The 16,671-nt window shown below is 34.8% G+C and overlaps 1 protein-coding gene and 1 non-coding gene across 3 annotated transcripts; one reads left to right on the forward strand and one right to left on the reverse strand.

Moving 5' to 3' along the window:
- Positions 1-11,986: 11,986 nt before the first annotated feature.
- Positions 11,987-15,092, reverse strand: LOC110696553 (UDP-glucuronate:xylan alpha-glucuronosyltransferase 2-like). 2 transcript variants are annotated; one of them, XM_021873879.1, is made up of 3 exons: positions 14,610-15,092; positions 13,850-14,495; positions 11,987-13,022 (listed from the first exon to the last, which is right to left on the reverse strand). In XM_021873879.1, exons 1-3 carry the CDS (start codon positions 14,832-14,834, stop codon positions 12,070-12,072), a joined length of 1,824 nt encoding a protein of 607 aa, XP_021729571.1. In that variant the 5' UTR covers positions 14,835-15,092; the 3' UTR covers positions 11,987-12,069. The 2 variants fall into 2 exon arrangements, with proteins under 2 accessions (XP_021729571.1, XP_021729572.1); XM_021873880.1 differs by having other exon boundaries at positions 14,605-14,748.
- On the forward strand, positions 13,254-13,326 carry TRNAR-CCU. Its single transcript has one exon. It is a non-coding gene; the product is annotated as a tRNA-Arg (tRNA).
- Positions 15,093-16,671: the final 1,579 nt, after the last annotated feature.

The raw sequence follows: 16,671 nt of genomic DNA on the forward strand, positions 1-16,671 counted from the left end.
AACTATTAATTACTTTCGTATATCTAAATTAATGATAATTAATAATCTTGGTCTGTCGATATTTTATTAGTTTCAAAATTTATGTTGTATGTACTTTTGGACTTAACTATATTATTTTCCGGATTTTATCTTAATTAATAATATTCAACAATTTTAATTATTATCTTATATTTTACAACTAATTTTAGTTTTGATATTATCTAAAATATTTTATATATTCATATTTTTCAATAATAACTTGATTTAATTATCAAAATCATTTATTTTATTAATTAAATTATGACTTTCGTTTAAAAAAAAAATTATGTTGGCCGAAAGTTTGAAGGGAATAGCATATCTCATGGTTTTTTTTGTTTTAACCTTAAGTAGTGAAACCTCCTAGATTATCTTGTTTATTTTCTATCTTCCCTAACCAAATTAACATCTATCTTATTTTCTCTTCTCATCTTTTTCATTAGATTTTCCACATGAATTAACCTAGACCAAACTATATTCAAATTCATTTAACAAGCCTAAATTTATCTTGTTCCTATACTAGTCTTACTCCTCCTTGAACTCTATCTTACTACCCCTTAAACATCTATAAATAGACCCTTAAATCCCCTCACCAATTCACACCAAAAATCAGAAAACTCTTCTTTATTTCTCAAACCTCACGACCCTCTCCTTCTCCCTCTCTTTTTCATTCTTTCATGCTTAAAGCTAACACCGCAACCTAAAGCTAGTCGCTGTCACCATCACTACCGCCCAACTGCTGCCTTTCCACCATCTTTTTGCCACCTCCCCATTGTCCTGTTGCTGCCGTACATCTGCTTTCGTGACCTGCTGCTAGAAGGAGCTACTCCTTTTGCTGCAAGAATTCTAGTACTATAAAAAAAATGATGATACTTTGCTTTCCTTACATCATTATTATTATTATTATTATTATTATTATTATTATTATTATTATTATTTATTATTATTATTATTATTATTAGTTTATTATACTAATGTTATTTTGATATTAATGTTACAATTTTGTTACTAATATCACTATTTAGTACTAATATAAGCTATATTATAAAAGTTTCGATATGATAAGATTAATTTTTTCGTAGTTCATGCACAAGTAGAATAGAATTTATAGTTTTGTGATTGCTTATTAACCTTATATTAATTATGGTTATTTTAATTTGTAGGAGGATACTCTCGATTATGATCAAGTGTAGTCGTACCTTTGTTTTCCGTGATCAACATACGTATAGGTTGCCAGGTTCATGATACAAGTTTTGAATGCATGTTTTGGTGAATTATTTATTTTGATTGTTTGAATAAGGTTGTGTAAAGGTTTGAAATAATAATCTTCATGATGAGTTAAAATTATAATTTTACGACTTAAAAGTTTGATCTTTAAAAGTGTTAATTAATTTAATAAAAGTTGTTTATAAATCACTTGATTACAAGTTATTGGATTAAAGGAATTAATTTAAAATTTGCAGCTCATTATGGGCCTGAGTACTTAATAGTTATTATTGTCCCTCTAACCAAGACTGGTTAAGTAAGACAACGAACTTTGTATGACCTGGTCTTTCCTCGAGTATAGTTTGACTTACTTAGGGGGTGTGCACACTTAGGTGAGGAAAATTGATTTTGGAAATATATCTTAAATTGGAAAGTTTATATATTTGGAAAGCTATTGATTTGGAAAGTTTTTATAGATGGACATTACTATATTTGGAAGGTTTAATTTTGAAAATTCTAAATTTAAAAAGTGATGAATTTTAAGAAAGTCATATTTTGTCAGGTTTAAATTAAAGTAATTATTACGAAAGTATGTTTGCCTAATTAAAGTATTTACATTCCTTGCACTTATATGTACTTAGCATTTTTGATAATTCATTTTCCTTTTTATTTTGGTTCACCCTATCTACCATTATTAATAAGCAATTTTGATTTCAGGTGTGGAGTTGATCATGCGTATACTTGATTCGGGATTGGGATCACCTAGTTAGGAACTTATTTATTCATGGAAAGTTTTTATTTGGAGTATTTTCAAACAATATCTTATGGTTATTATAGTTATTAACAAAAGTCAGTTATTTTCCGCTGCCATTTTAGTAGTTAAGTAAGGCTTAAGTTTTTACGTGGCGAGAATACGCCCAAGTCTATCTATACAGTATTTGTATACGTACAAATATTGTATTTACATACAAGGAGATTTGGGGGTTTTACAAAGTGGTATTAGAGCTCTAGGTCTAAGAAAGATTAAAATTGAGAAATAAAATTGTGGGTAGACTAAGGATGGGCATATAGGATAGATTGAGTTTCGCATTCTTTGAAAGTAAAACTATTTTCTATAAAAACTATTTTCTTATTTGGAAAGATTATTGGGAAAGGGATCCTCGAGATCTCTTCGGAGGCCTATAATGGGCACGACTCTTTGTCTAGGAAAGACTCTCCTCAACGCTATAGGTAACTTTTTTAATGCAACTATTCTATTAAAGTATTGATTCAAAGTGCGAATTAAAACTTCTTATTACAATGTATGAATTGTGGTGGTTTACTTAATAAATTTATGTGTATAACAGATGTTGAATATTGTGAAGAGACGTTTCTTTTTTAAAAAGTTAATTAATACTAATGATAAGTTCGTGGTGGACTTCATAACTTCTATGGTTATGTATGCTACTTAATTGGCTAAACATGGAGATATGCCATTCTTAACTAAGGAACCTTGTGTGATTCTTATTGCTATAGCCCATTTGCCTAATATTAGAAAGTATGATTCTTTAATCAAGAAGTATGGAAATGTGAATCGGCCAGATGGAGCGTGGAACTTAGATGAACACTACCATGAACTAAAATGGTTAGCAACCTTAACTAACTTTAAGGCCGATCTCCAGTATCTTGAACTTAAATGGCACAACCCCCAGGAGGACCAACACCTATGGGAGCCCATTAGATTTCAACCCAGAAGGAAAAAGCCCTAAAAGAACTAGACATCATCTTCCCACCCCCACCTCCACCAATTCTTTTACACGAGTATGAATCCTCTAAAGACCTTGATATCCTTTACCCTAACCAACATGGTTCACTACCCAATTCCATCGAGCTAATCATTGAGGAACCCCACCCTAACTATAGTCCTAATGATAACCCATATGACAACAATAATTCCAACAAATGATTCAAACTAGAATATAGCATATAGTGACTATACCCCCACCTTAATAATGGACTACGAACCTGAATCCAAAACCAAACCCTCACTTTCCTCTACAAGGAGCACATGCCATATGGACCCAGAATACGAACCAAATGAAGCAAATTAGAACTTTAAAAGTGATTATGAAATGTATTTATTTATTTTAGTTTTTGTTTTGAATAATTCTATGTAATAGAGATACAATGTTTATTTTGTGCCTTTTTGGCAAGATAGTTATTAGTTTTGTTAATAAAAGTTTATAAGTTTCCTTTTTGATTGAATGACTTCTTCTTCTTCAGTTTTCTCCATACAAAAAATGGTGTAAATGTGACCCCAACAAGTGACTGCAACGGATTTTGACGAGCAACATCCCTCTGCTCCTTTTTTTGGTTGCATCCCTTTACCACCATTTTGGCTTTCCGCTTCATAATCTTCTCGCTAACCACAAGGGCCCCCCGACATTCTCTAAGCTTTATCCTAGCATCAAAGCTTCCCTACATCTAAATAGACATCTGTACAATTGTCCTAATAAAACTAGACCTAGAGAAACAAAGGATTTGATATGAGCAATGCTCACTACAAGTGGCAATAATAGTGCAGAAATGCCACCAGACTTACACATCATTAAGTGAGTAAGAGCAAATAAAATAAAGAGTACCTCTTCCTCTTGCGATACTTTGGCTGAGTATGATGATGATGCGAAGTATGAAATGTAGGAATTGAAGCTGACCTTGCTACTTTTAGACGTTGCTAATATCTGCTTCAGAAGGTTATGACTTCTGTTATATAAGGGTCTAGCGCCTTCAATCCGACTGAAAACTCTAACTTGCTCGCCTTCATCGCCATAAGGAGATAGACTAGTGAAGAAAGCGATATCAACAAGGGTTACCGTCATGCAACTTTATTTGGTGCAGGATAAAGTAATTTAACACAGGATCCCAGAGCGATATAAGAGCAAATGTCAACGACCTGTTGGATGGAATCTTACCATATGTCGCTAGCCTAAGGACATAAGGAGTGGAATTTGGAAAGCCGCATAAACCAACCTCTGACTGTAAGGTCTTAAACCCAACCTTTAATTGGATTCTAACTTAAAACCCAATTACCGTTTGGGTGCAATTCAATGAACGTAGTAGAGCGAGGCGAACCTTTACCAAGGATGCACTTACTAAACTTTGGCTGAATTTCCTTTTAGAACTCTTGCTTAGCATCAAGAGATGATAGAACAAAATAAAACACTGGCCCTATAGAGGTTATACCTTTTAAGATACTTTCTATAGTGGTCGAGGATGAAATGTGCCAAAGGAAGTCAAATCTAAAGTTTTGAGGATATTTGAGTATCAATTCACACAAATCATGAGCCTCAATTGAACATTCTTTAATCAAAAGGGATTTGAACACTTCTTGCAAAGGAAGAGAAGCCATTTTATACTTCTCAAAGTTTAAACGAATTGGGGTTGAAAGGGTTGGAAGATCAGAGAGTGAATTGGTGATGAGATAGTGTAAAGGACGCTTTGAAGGTTTTTATAGCTTTTCCAAGTATTGGAGAATTAGTTAAATTGTACCGTTTGATTTCTTCTAGACACAAAACGATATAAATGGTTTGGCAGAGTCCAGAAATTGATTTTCAACTGAAAATTGGGAAACGCAACCTTAAACGAAGCGTTTTAAGGCTCAATTTGGCAATTAGAAGATCAAGCGACGAAATTAAGAAATGATCAAATTACCCTCGATAAAATTTATCAAAAAACACTATTGATTAGTTTTTATTAGGTAATTTTCGAAAAATCACACATAATATAAAGTGATCGGAGCATTTATTTCAACTTATAGATACAGGTTGAGATCATTAAATCACTTCTTACTTAAAACACGCAAAGTGTATCTTCTCTCTCAACTAAATCTTTTGTCTGAAAAACTAAGTTCAACAGATTTTCCAAATCTCTTAATCACTTTGAGCTATGGAAAGCCCAACTTTTAGTACTGCTGTCGTCAAGTCTCATCCAGGAGGTAACTAGGGTTGATCTAGATCTAGATGAATTACTCATGGATTCCCCTGAGAAAGATCGAGAAGCAATGCTTAGGATGAGGATGACCAAGAATCTGAAAGGTTGTTAGAGAAGTGGGTTAAGATGGAGAAGGAAGTTGAAAAGGCAGAAGAGATAGGGCGCAAGCGCTAGGCCAGGTTTAGCAATGCAAGCCTTAGCTTTGATCCTGATTTAGTTCTAAGAGATGAGCCCATTAGGAAGAAGAGAAGTCGCAAGCGCAGAAGAGATGAAGGTGAGCATGCAAAGAAAAGGCAACAAAAGAAGGTAAGAAAATCATCACCTTGGAGTTTTGGGAAGGATTGATGATGATAATAAAGGAAGGGGATAGCTCTGATTTGTCTTCTGATATGTTTGAACCAGCACACAAAAGCCCCAATCATGCTTGGAATTGATCAGGGCTAGGGTTTGCTAGGTTCGATTTCTTTTGTCTCTATGAACTAACTTTTGATGAATGAGTTAAGTACTCAAATCATGTCTTAACTATGTAAAGTTTAATTTTAATTTTTATTTTTGCTTAATCTTGGAATGGTCTGATTAAGTATTTATGTAATGAAAATATATTTTTGGTTGTTTGATCAGGCGGTACAATTGATTTATGATTATACCCACACAAATATATTCTTAATTTTTGAAAATTAATATATATGGGTGTTAATTATAATTTCTTTCATGACTTACCAAGTGACAGACACAAATATTTATTGATATTTAATTGAAAAGACACTTCCAAATTACCAATTAAAATTAAATAATCAGTAATTATTTACTTGAAAGTGGAAGTTACCAAATAACATCTATGACAGTTTGTTTCAAAATACATTCCCCTTAAGTCGGAATTTATTGTGTTTTAATCAAACGACGTCAAGAATGTGGAAGGATACGTGGTTTTGCCACGATGTATTGAAGTTACGGAGTATCTCAACCGTCGAAGAGTGAAGCAAAAGTGATTATAAATACTTGTAGTCACATCACTCATTTTCCTTCTTCATAAAGCCAAATTTAACTCTCTTTCTCTCTCTTCCTTTCTCTCACTAGAAATTCGATTGTCAGAATTTTTCACCTACTCTCAATTACTTGAATTTCAAATTTCTTAGTAATGGAAGACCTTTTAGAGCCCATCCAAATGTTACGCATTATCCCTAATGGTGAGATACATAGGGCAAGGGTGTTTTACATCAATAATATCCTCCATGGGTCAATAGAGTACCCGAACGAATGTCCAAACCACCATCTAGCCTGGATAGGCGGGCCAAGTGGAAAGAAACTACAGGCATATGAAGAGAAACTGCTTGAATAAAAGAATTAACAAGCGATGGGAAGAGAGACCTGCTATTCTTGAAGATAGTGAAGGCGAAGCCGGCCCAAGCGCTTTCCCAGTGGGGGCAAATGCTGATCTCTTAAGAAATTTTATCCTTCCCAGACTAGAAGAGAAGGATAAAGCAAACGCCGCCCTAATCTACAAGGGGTGGGCTAAAGAGATCAGAGCAATCTTTCTTCCCTCTTTTGATAGGAAGTTAAGGAAAATTCCTTTCTCCAAGCGATATTATAAGGTCGAAGTGATCAGAGGGACGGAGGGGAAAATACGTACCTTGATGTACAAATGTACATGTCAACTGCGGTATGAAGAAATCTTCGAGCATCACAGGGTCAACTGGTTCCTCTTAGAGCCCAACGATGATGAGTTTGAAGACTATCTCAACAACCCTAGGCTACAAAATGATGTGGCGATGATTCAGGATGATCCTAGATACTAAAGGCAACCCAATAAGTATATCATTGTATACATTTAGCATTAACTCTTAAAAGAGCATACACAATTCAAAACTACTAAGTTTTGAAATGCTCTTGTTTTGTAAAGTTCTAATTTTATACATATATATATATGAAGTAATAATTAAATTCCTTGTGTCTTACTTTGAAAAATTAAACATACGCAATGCTTCTCATTATAATTTGGTTGGTTTCAAACGTCATTAACCGCCCAAATTAGGGGGGCATTTGTTACACCCAACAATCGATTTTTTGACTTTTTATTGACTTTTCTTGACTTTGACCAAGAGTACCGGGTCTTAGAGTCAGTGGAGAGTTATCGGGCTGAACTGGTGGAGATATAGTGAGAATTGGGCTAGTATCATCTAGAGGCCCAATATTTAAAACCGATTTGGGGGCATAGTGGATAATTTAATTTTGAAAATAGTTGGCGCCAAGAGGCATAACTGCACAACAGTTATGGGAGTCAGCCATAACCGCTCCAATTGCCTATATATAGAGGCTTGAAAATTAAAGGAAGGACATTAGCAAATCAATTAACAATAAGCATTTCATTTCTTTTAAGATTTTTTCTTAGCTTTCATAGTTTCCCTTGGCTTAGTAGCCAAATGATAGTTTAGTTTTCTCTTAGCATGTATTGAAGATCGTTCGTCTTTTCCAATTGTATGATCATGGAGGTAACCTCTCCTTCAACTTATAAAATTGTAGACCTAACTCTATTCTTTAATTAATGGAATGCATTTGAAATTGAACTTGTTTTACTTTCTTTGGGAAGCCTGCTTATTGCTTATATTGCTACGTTAATTAGCAAGGTTATCAATCTTTGAAACCGGGAACTCGAGGGGCAGTTCCCGAATACTCTAAAACAAGATAGAGTATTTAACTTGTTGGCAAAGAACAATATTTGCCTCAACAAAATTAAATTGTAGATTATTGTGCAATTACAAATTAAATTTGAAGGTTACACATATGACATATGACAAGGTAACATATATCGCTCATGTGGCGCCATTAGGGCTGAGCAAAACCACCCAAAAAACCGAAAACATGATCCGTAACCGTTTGGAAAATTAGGGTACCCGATTCGATAACCATAACTGTTCGGGTATTCGTTCCGATAATTTGTTATCGGGTATGGTTAATGGGTATCATTTTAAAATTAACGGTTACCCGATCCGATCCGATAAGAAATTTTTTGTTTTTTTTTCCTACTTAAATCTATTTGTCCAAAATCTAAACTCTTACTTTACTTTATAATTACTTTATAATATCAATGATTAGTAATATTATTAATAATTTGGTCTTGTTGTTAATTAGTGTTAAATGATATCATAATAACTAAATTATTAAGTTTAATTATCATTATTAGATATATTATTGGGTTCCCGATAACCAATCAAAAAATCCGGGTACCTGAAATAGTCAAATCTGTGTACCCGAACTTATCGGTTCGATTGATGGATCTCACTTTTAGTAATATTGGGTATCGGTTAACAAAATCGTTACTAATAACGGTACGAGTACCCGTCCCATGCTCACCCCTAGGCACCATATCACATACAAGGAACGGTGACATATGGTGGAAGCATGCAATATGTTATCGCTTTGAGTTTTAATAATATTATAGATAATACAAAGTATTGAGTAAGTTCATTTCACCATGAATTCATCCACCTAGTACATAAAATTCCAAAAACTGATATTACCAATAACTTATATAAAATTTCAAAAATCATATATGTAATGTCTAAAAAACGTGTCGTTACATTTCAAAAGTTGAGGTGCTCAAAATATTATATGAAACGTCGAATAACTTAAAACTATAGGTCTTCCAAACTTATGAAACTTTAACAATGAGCCCATCCAGGTTTACCACCTTGATAAACATTATGTTTATCAAGGGACAAACTCGTAATTTCTTTTATATAATGGACATTTTGTATATTGCAGTTGACAGTGTTAACTTCATCGTTTTTCCTTCATCTTCCTACTCCTACTTCCTTCATCATCTTCAATTCGTCCTACTTCCTTCATTAACTAACCATTGTCATCTTCTTTCTATTTCCTCCACCCATTGACCTTTCAACCTTCGATCCCCACTCACTTTCGTGCCTTTCTTCAACTTGCTTCAATGAAGACATCATCAATCAACTACCTTTTCCGACAGCTTTGCCGTAAAAACTACACGGAAGTCCTAATAATTAGGGGAGTAAGAAAAGGCATGGTTAACCCTAAATGGTAAGTAAGTTATCCCTCCTCCATTGTTTATCCATTGAACCTGCTTGTGAGCAGAATTGTGAGGCCCCATTAAAGCTCCACTTCTAAGCTTTCTCTCTTCTCTTGGATTCCCTTGAAGCTTCTTGTCTTGAGTTCACAACCTCAAGTTAGTAAAATAACATGAGCTAATTGCCAACTTTACAAAAAGTACAAAAAATAATATTTAATTGTAAAAGCACTAATATATATTCAAGTACTTTATTTACATATATGCCATTTGATTAACAATATATACAAGTTTATTAAAGTGATAAACTTGTATTTCTCTTTAACAATAGGGCCTATGACATATTTTTGCTTGATTGACCGGGTTATAAAAGGGCCAAAATATTGACATCACTTTTCTTTTTCTTTGAAAGCAAGCAGCGGATAAAATTAATAAAAGCAGATCAATTTCCGCCAAAGTTGATAAACTTTGAGGATAAGGACCAAGAGATACAAATTCATCACATCCCCTAGCATCCCACCTTGCCACACCATGAACTAGAGTACTACCCGGCCGCTTAACATGAGAAAATAAAATGAACTAAAATCGGAAGAAAGACTAATAATGTCATCATACAGAAGGAAAACAGGAGAAAATCCCTTAGCTTTGCCCTTGACAGCCCTCACCACGTTAATTGCATCACTTTCCAGGTGGACATGAATAAACCCCAATCTACTCCTAGCCACTCTCAATCCAAAATAGCAGGCAGCGACTTCAACACATTCAACATCCTACCCTGCACTCTCGTGGTGCACGGCAACAACAATTAGAGCCCCTTGCTCATTCCTGACAACAACTCCTAGAGCAGTTTTAATCCCCAAGTGTGTATCGTAGTAAATTTTGACGCATCCCTGGCTCGGGCAACTCCACGAGCTAGCTGATGGGCGTCCCACCTGACTTGGCTTGTTCAGCACTCTCCCAGCATATTCATTGAATTCACGCACCAAATTCACAAATCCCTTAGCAACCTCCACAGCATTGAATGGGCTTTGTTCAAAGATAAACATGTTCCTGTAATGCCACGAAGCCCAAGCAAGAGTAGCCATAGTTACAAGGTCAGCCCTTGAGACATTTCTAGAGAGCCATAAAAAACGCTCCAAAAAACTGGAAGAAGGGCCTGTTGTATTTGATGAATGAAAGAGCTCGCTCCCCATATCTCAATTGCTGCAGTACATTCAAAGCAGGCGTGTATAATTGTTTCCTCCACTGCGCTACAGATTGAACACACCTTGTCTGAGGCAATATGGTGATAGACAAGACGCTCCTTAACCGCAAGAAAGCCTTTGCAGGCTCTCCATATAGGAAGTGCTTCATCTTCGGTGGGCACAAGAGAGACCAAATTAATTTCCATACCGCATTCATATCCACATGAGGGGCTGAATTCATGACCTTCTTACCCAACCAATAACCCGATTTGACGCTATTGACTCCATTCTTCGAGGGCCACAACAACATTCTATCCACTGGTCTATTCAGTGACAAAGGGATGGTGAGAATCATGCCTTTTCTACCTCATTAAAGTTATTGGAGATGAAATTGATATCCCACATATTGTTGTTGTGATCAATCAAGTCAATAACCCGCAACTCCATATTACTATTGGCCGACGTGTTCCCAGGCAACCAAGCATCACTCTATACACTGATTTCAATCCCATTCCCCACTCTCCATTTGAGACCCTTGATAAGCAATTCTCTAGCACCCCACATGCTCCTCCAAGCATAGCTCGGGTCATAACCCCTACTTACCGCAAGAACATCACAATTTTTGAAATATTTTGCCTTTAAAACTGAGTTGATAAACGTACCCGAATGATGATGCAACAACCATAGTTGCTTAGCAAGGAGGGCTTGATTGAATATTTTCAGATCCCGGAACCCCATACCACCTTGAGCTTTAGGCCAGCATATAGAAGCTCCCATCATTGCCAATGCATCTTACTTCCGAATTCTATAGACCCCACCAAAACCGTGCAAGCCTTGAGTGAATCTCATCAATTAGGCCATTAGGAAGCTTAAAAATGCTCATCATATACGTCAGAATAGCTTGGGCCATAGCTTTAATGAGAACTTCCTTGCCCGAAGTTGATAAGAGTTTTTCTTTCCATCCCTACAATTTTTTCCATAGTCTTTCCTTCCACCCTGCAGATATTGCTTTTTTCGATCTCCCAATAATAGTCGGCAAACCAAGGTACTTCTCATGTCTTTCTACCTCTCAGACCCTCAAGATATCAATAATTTTCTGCCTTCGATTCGTACATACCTTTTTGCTGAAGAAAACCTTGGTCTTGCTTAAATTGACATTCTGACCCTACCCGATGCTCTCTCATATGTGCAAGCATTAACATTGCCTTTCTAATTATTGGTTACATTTCATTCTTTTCTAATATGTATTTTATTTTTTATTTTTTTTATTTTGATTCATATTTTGAAGTTTATTTATTTATTTTTTTTAATGAAGAATTAATGTAAAAATTTAAAGTGCTATTTATGTGCTTGCATATCAAAGTTATAATCATGATTGTTGTCCCTTAATTATGTCTATCGTTCAAGAAATTAATATTTTTATAAATTTCTCCTTGAATAAATCTTATTGTAATAAATTGGATCATGAACGGTATTATGGTCTTTTTAAGGGGATGCGAAAACTTGTTTGAGAGTGGAATGTATAATGTACAACTCATATATACTCAGATAATCCATACCTCTACACAAAGATAAATTACAAAAGTATGAAATGAATTATATAAATGAAGCCAAAACCATACAAAAATATCATTTTTCTACAAAAACAAAAACATTTACTTACAATAAATCTTGCTTAACAAACCTTCTATCATCAGTAATATTGATTTTCCAATGATCCCCATTAATTTTTAGCTTGTTGGCTTTATTCCTATCCCATTCCAAATCCCTCTTTCTTAACTTAGAAAGTGCACAAAATTTTTGTAACTTAACATCCATGGAATCATGCAACTTCCACCATCTCTTATGTGCAACATCACTCGCGTATATATGTTGATCAGCCACGTCCCAATTACAATCGTAATCTCTATAACATAACCATGGCTTCAAGCCTAAGTAATGTATGGAGTATAGCTTAGGAGGATCGGCCTCGAACAAGTGGTTCTTTACACTTGCTTCTAGTGAAGAGTTAGACCAAAAATTCTTTAAGAAGTTAACACGCCTAGGAAGGCGGTGCCACCACACGAAGACTTCGTTTAAGAACCCTTGGTCACCTCCATTGTACGAAGTGATCTCCTTACGTAGGCCCATAAGGGTACGGAATGTACAATTTGAGGGTTCGAGTACCATGATCCCTGAATTGAATATTGAGCCATCATTGCCTGTCGCGGTTATTTGTGGAAAATGGAATAAAAGGTCTAAGTTACGTAGCACAACTATGTCTGAGTCGATAAAGACTAACTTGTCATAGTCCGTGAGTTGCCAAAGCCTAAACTTGGAGTAGTTGTACTCATTGTAGGTGCCCTTCTCGGCTCTAGGGTTTCGAATTCTTTTTATGAGTCGAATCTTCCAACCAGCCGCAACAAGAGCCTCTCGTTTAGGGAGGGAGATGGCTTTGTCTATAAGTATAACTAGATCTCGTTTCGTGCCGGTTTGAAGGAGGCTTTGTGCTAAGGTGATTGCACCACATACATAGCTTTCAGATGAGTGTAGTACCGTGACATAGGCTTCTCGTTTGGTTGGTTTTCTTGTGCTTTGTTCTATGTTTGATGCATCATATACCTCATTTACCCCTATCATCAATTAAAAAATACAATTATTAACATTTAATTATTTCATAAATTAAAAATCACTTGTCACAAAATAAAAAAATAAAAAAATTGATACTGTTGGAAAAAAATTATTTTATTTAGCAAATTAGTATAATTACTAACTTTGTTACTTTAAGTAAGTGACAAGAAACAGGAAATTTATATGGCACATTATAATACAATTAAATATAATATTTTCTATGAATATCAGAAGCGTCTGTAGCTCAGTGGATAGAGCGTCTGTTTCCTAAGCAGAAGGTCGTAGGTTCGACCCCTACCTGACGCGGTTTATTGGTAGTTTTACCTTTTTATGTGAACAAAGATTTTGCTGCTTTGTATGATGCATAATTGAATATATCTAACATTTTTCTAATTGTAGCTTCATTTTAAAAATACTATTAACATGAAATGATACACTTAAACAATGCAAATTATGTAACAATATAATAGAAACACCTAACGCCTATATATTATGGTAACACCACATCAGCAATATCATAAAAAAAAAATAAAAAAAAAAAACAAAGGATATCTTATGATTTAAAAATAACACGCTTAGCTTTTAGTAGTTTAGTTGATGGCTCGATGCAAACATGTCATACAAATATCGATTTCATTCTCATCGTATGGTGGACTAGTTGATAATAGTATATCATCAACACAAGTCAAGCAAGAACCAAAACAATTTCCTACAAGGTTAAGAAGTCCTAAAGTAATGATTGTGTTGAGCTATACGAAGTATATAAATGGCCAACTAAGTGAGATTACCAAGTAATTAAGCATGCCTATAGAGTAAGAATTAAGCATACCTTGTCCCCACAAAGGCAAAGCCAAATTACATGAACCCATAGGCAAAGAAACTCTTTCCTCAAGCTTCACCATTTCTGGCTCATAGTACCACCAATCTCCTTCTCTTCTTACCAAATCATCACACCTAAACAAATCCAACATTGGCCTACATTTACTCAACAACACCACCTTTGTCCTCCCATACCAATCCCTCCTCCCCTTCTTCGCCGCCATGTTAGCAACTATCAAATGAACTTGTAGCCTAAACATGTCCCTTGCCCACCCTTTCTCTGGGAAGTTACAAGGCAAGTTAGCCACCAACATGTCTAGATTTCCATACTCCTCGAATGTAGGCATCGGGATTTCAGGACATAGAAAGCCTTCATTCTCTTCTTCCTCGTCGATCCACTCAGGGAAGAGGTGCTTCCACTCAAAAAGATCAGAGACCTTCTCAAATGGGACTTTAACTATTGTATCTCCATGTACTTCCCATTCACTAAGATCTTCATCCTCCATGTTTATTGCGCCGATTTTCATTCCTCTTATTCCCATTTCTTGTAAGAACTTTGGTTTTTCTCTTCTTGCTATAGTCTTCTTAGGGCTTATCATTTGATTTCCTCCTTGCTCTTCTAAGACTGCTTTCATTTTTACGTCACTTTCAGCTGCCTATTAATTTTATCAAGGTTTAATCAAAGTGAGTCACAACAAATCGTAGTGTAGACAAGATTTGATTCATAAAACTTTATCATTTGGTTCATATATAGGGTAAGCTCACCTTACCTTGTGATGACATTCTCGTAAGGAGCACCTTACAAGGGATGACGACGCGACTTTATCTTGATATGCCGATGGGGAAGATGGCCGGAGAAGAAGAGTGCAATATGCAACAAGAAAGAAAGCAAAGATGATAACATTGATTCTAATCACTAAAGCTTTGGATGGTGTTGCCTTCAAGAACATCTTGTATAACCCAAGCTTTTCCAACAAATTGTAGGAATTTTTCATAGTGTACAAACCACAATATAAAAAGGGAATCTTAATAGGTTAAGTATATTGCAAACTACTTCCTATAGTTTTTACAATAATAATTGCTCTTAAACTAAGGTTTAAATCATAATTAGGAGGGATATTTGTAGTGGTTAGAGGAAATAGTAAGTGTATTTAGAGTAAGGATTACTATAGAGAATAAGCTAAGGATGGTTGGACCATTGACAAATTTCCATGTGTCTAATGCTGGCCTCTTCTTTTGTGGTTAATTTACCTTGCATTCCTTTGAAGATATATTGATGCTTATTTTTCATGCAGTTGGTGCTAAATTTAATTTAAAATATAAAATGTAAATGTGCGTTATTCATGTAGTTGGTATCAAGATTCTGGAGTACTTAAGAAATGTCTAATTTGCCCTTTTATATGTAGTGATTTACAAATTGCCATGTTGCAATCTTGTTTGTATAGAATTTCAGATAAATAGAAAAAGAGAAGATCATGTTTAATACATCTATAGTACTGCCATTTTCTTTGTAGTAATTTTTTGCTCATAAATTAAGAAAGAAGAGTGTTAAAAATTTAAAATAGGGTGCACATGTGGGCAAAAGGGAACATGTTAAAAGCGGATTGATCCTTTGTATAGGGGAAGGAGGTAAACAAATAACAAATCATAAGGAAAAATAAACATAGAAAAGTGCATAGATACATGCGAGTTGACAAACATGAACATTATGAAACGAGGTAGTATTATGATTTCTCGTTAATTATGAACATTCTTATATGCACCCAAGTGCACCTAGAGTTAGATGCACCCAATGACATATTGACGTGATTTTGCACATTTACGGGTGCATATAAGAATCACCCTACTGATTATGAAGTAATTAAGGATCCAACTTGAAATTGTGATGGTTATTTGTGCCTTACATTATAGTCATTTTGCCTAGATATGTATTCCTCTAGCTAGCTCTAGACTCTTGAGTGGCAATCAAGTGATTAAGGAAGAAGGAGAAGGGTAAAATGGTAACAAAAACATAATGATAATAAGCTAAGAAATGCGTGGCTTGGCGTTAGGAGAGGTTTCAACAACCAATATAGTTGCAAGGTCACCTTCTTATTGAGCAGGGTCGCTGTTATCTGCTAACCAAATCCTTAACAAGTCCCCACTTGGAAATCTCTCCTCTGTTTCTGTTGCTTCACCTTCCTTTTATAATTTCCTTAATTATATAGGTAATAATCTAGACTATTTCGGTATGTAATAATCTTTTCGGTAAAATCGGGTCGGATCTATTTCAAATTTGAGTCATACTAAATTATTGTGTTCATATTAGTCGAAATCTAACTGAATTGTATTTAAGTCAATTTTAAATCAAGTAGATCGAGTCAGTTTTTGATACCTCTAATTACTCTTTCAACCTCTAAACGTTCTAACATGCACTACATAATATAAAGCATTGAGTTTTAGGATAAAGAAAACACAACTATTATAAATGACTTCTAGAGTATTTTAGAATATTGAAGGGGTTGAAATAATACGACGATAATCTATAAGGTTAATTTTAAATCTTTACCACTAATTCTCCTAATTAAATTACCTATAAATTCAATGGGGTAATGTATCACGATGAATATTATTTATATACATGTGAAGGGTTTTAGTTGTTTTTGATAAATGGTTGTTATTTACAACAACAAACTTAATAATAAAGGAACAAGAAAAAGTGTACTTTTTTACGAGCAATGATAAACAATTAGAACCGAAAAAGGTGTCATTGTATTTCACCTAAGCGTAAAGGCAACAATGCACCTTCATGTCGGATACGTAAATTGGACTGTTCTATATTGATAATCATAT

This window comes from Chenopodium quinoa, unplaced genomic scaffold (genome assembly GCF_001683475.1).
Source record: "Chenopodium quinoa cultivar QQ74 unplaced genomic scaffold, ASM168347v1, whole genome shotgun sequence".
NCBI lineage: Eukaryota > Viridiplantae > Streptophyta > Magnoliopsida > Caryophyllales > Amaranthaceae > Chenopodium > Chenopodium quinoa.

Coding starts and splice junctions, on each gene's coding strand:
- LOC110696553 (XM_021873879.1), bottom strand. CDS start 14,834: ATGAAAAATTCCTACAATTTGTTGGAAAAGCTTGGGTTATACAAGATG. Junction 14,496..14,609: donor TACGAGAATGTCATCACAAG/GTAAGGTGAGCT, acceptor TAAAATTAATAG/GCAGCTGAAAGTGACGTAAA. Junction 13,023..13,849: donor TTTGCCTTTGTGGGGACAAG/GTATGCTTAATT, acceptor AATTGATGATAG/GGGTAAATGAGGTATATGAT.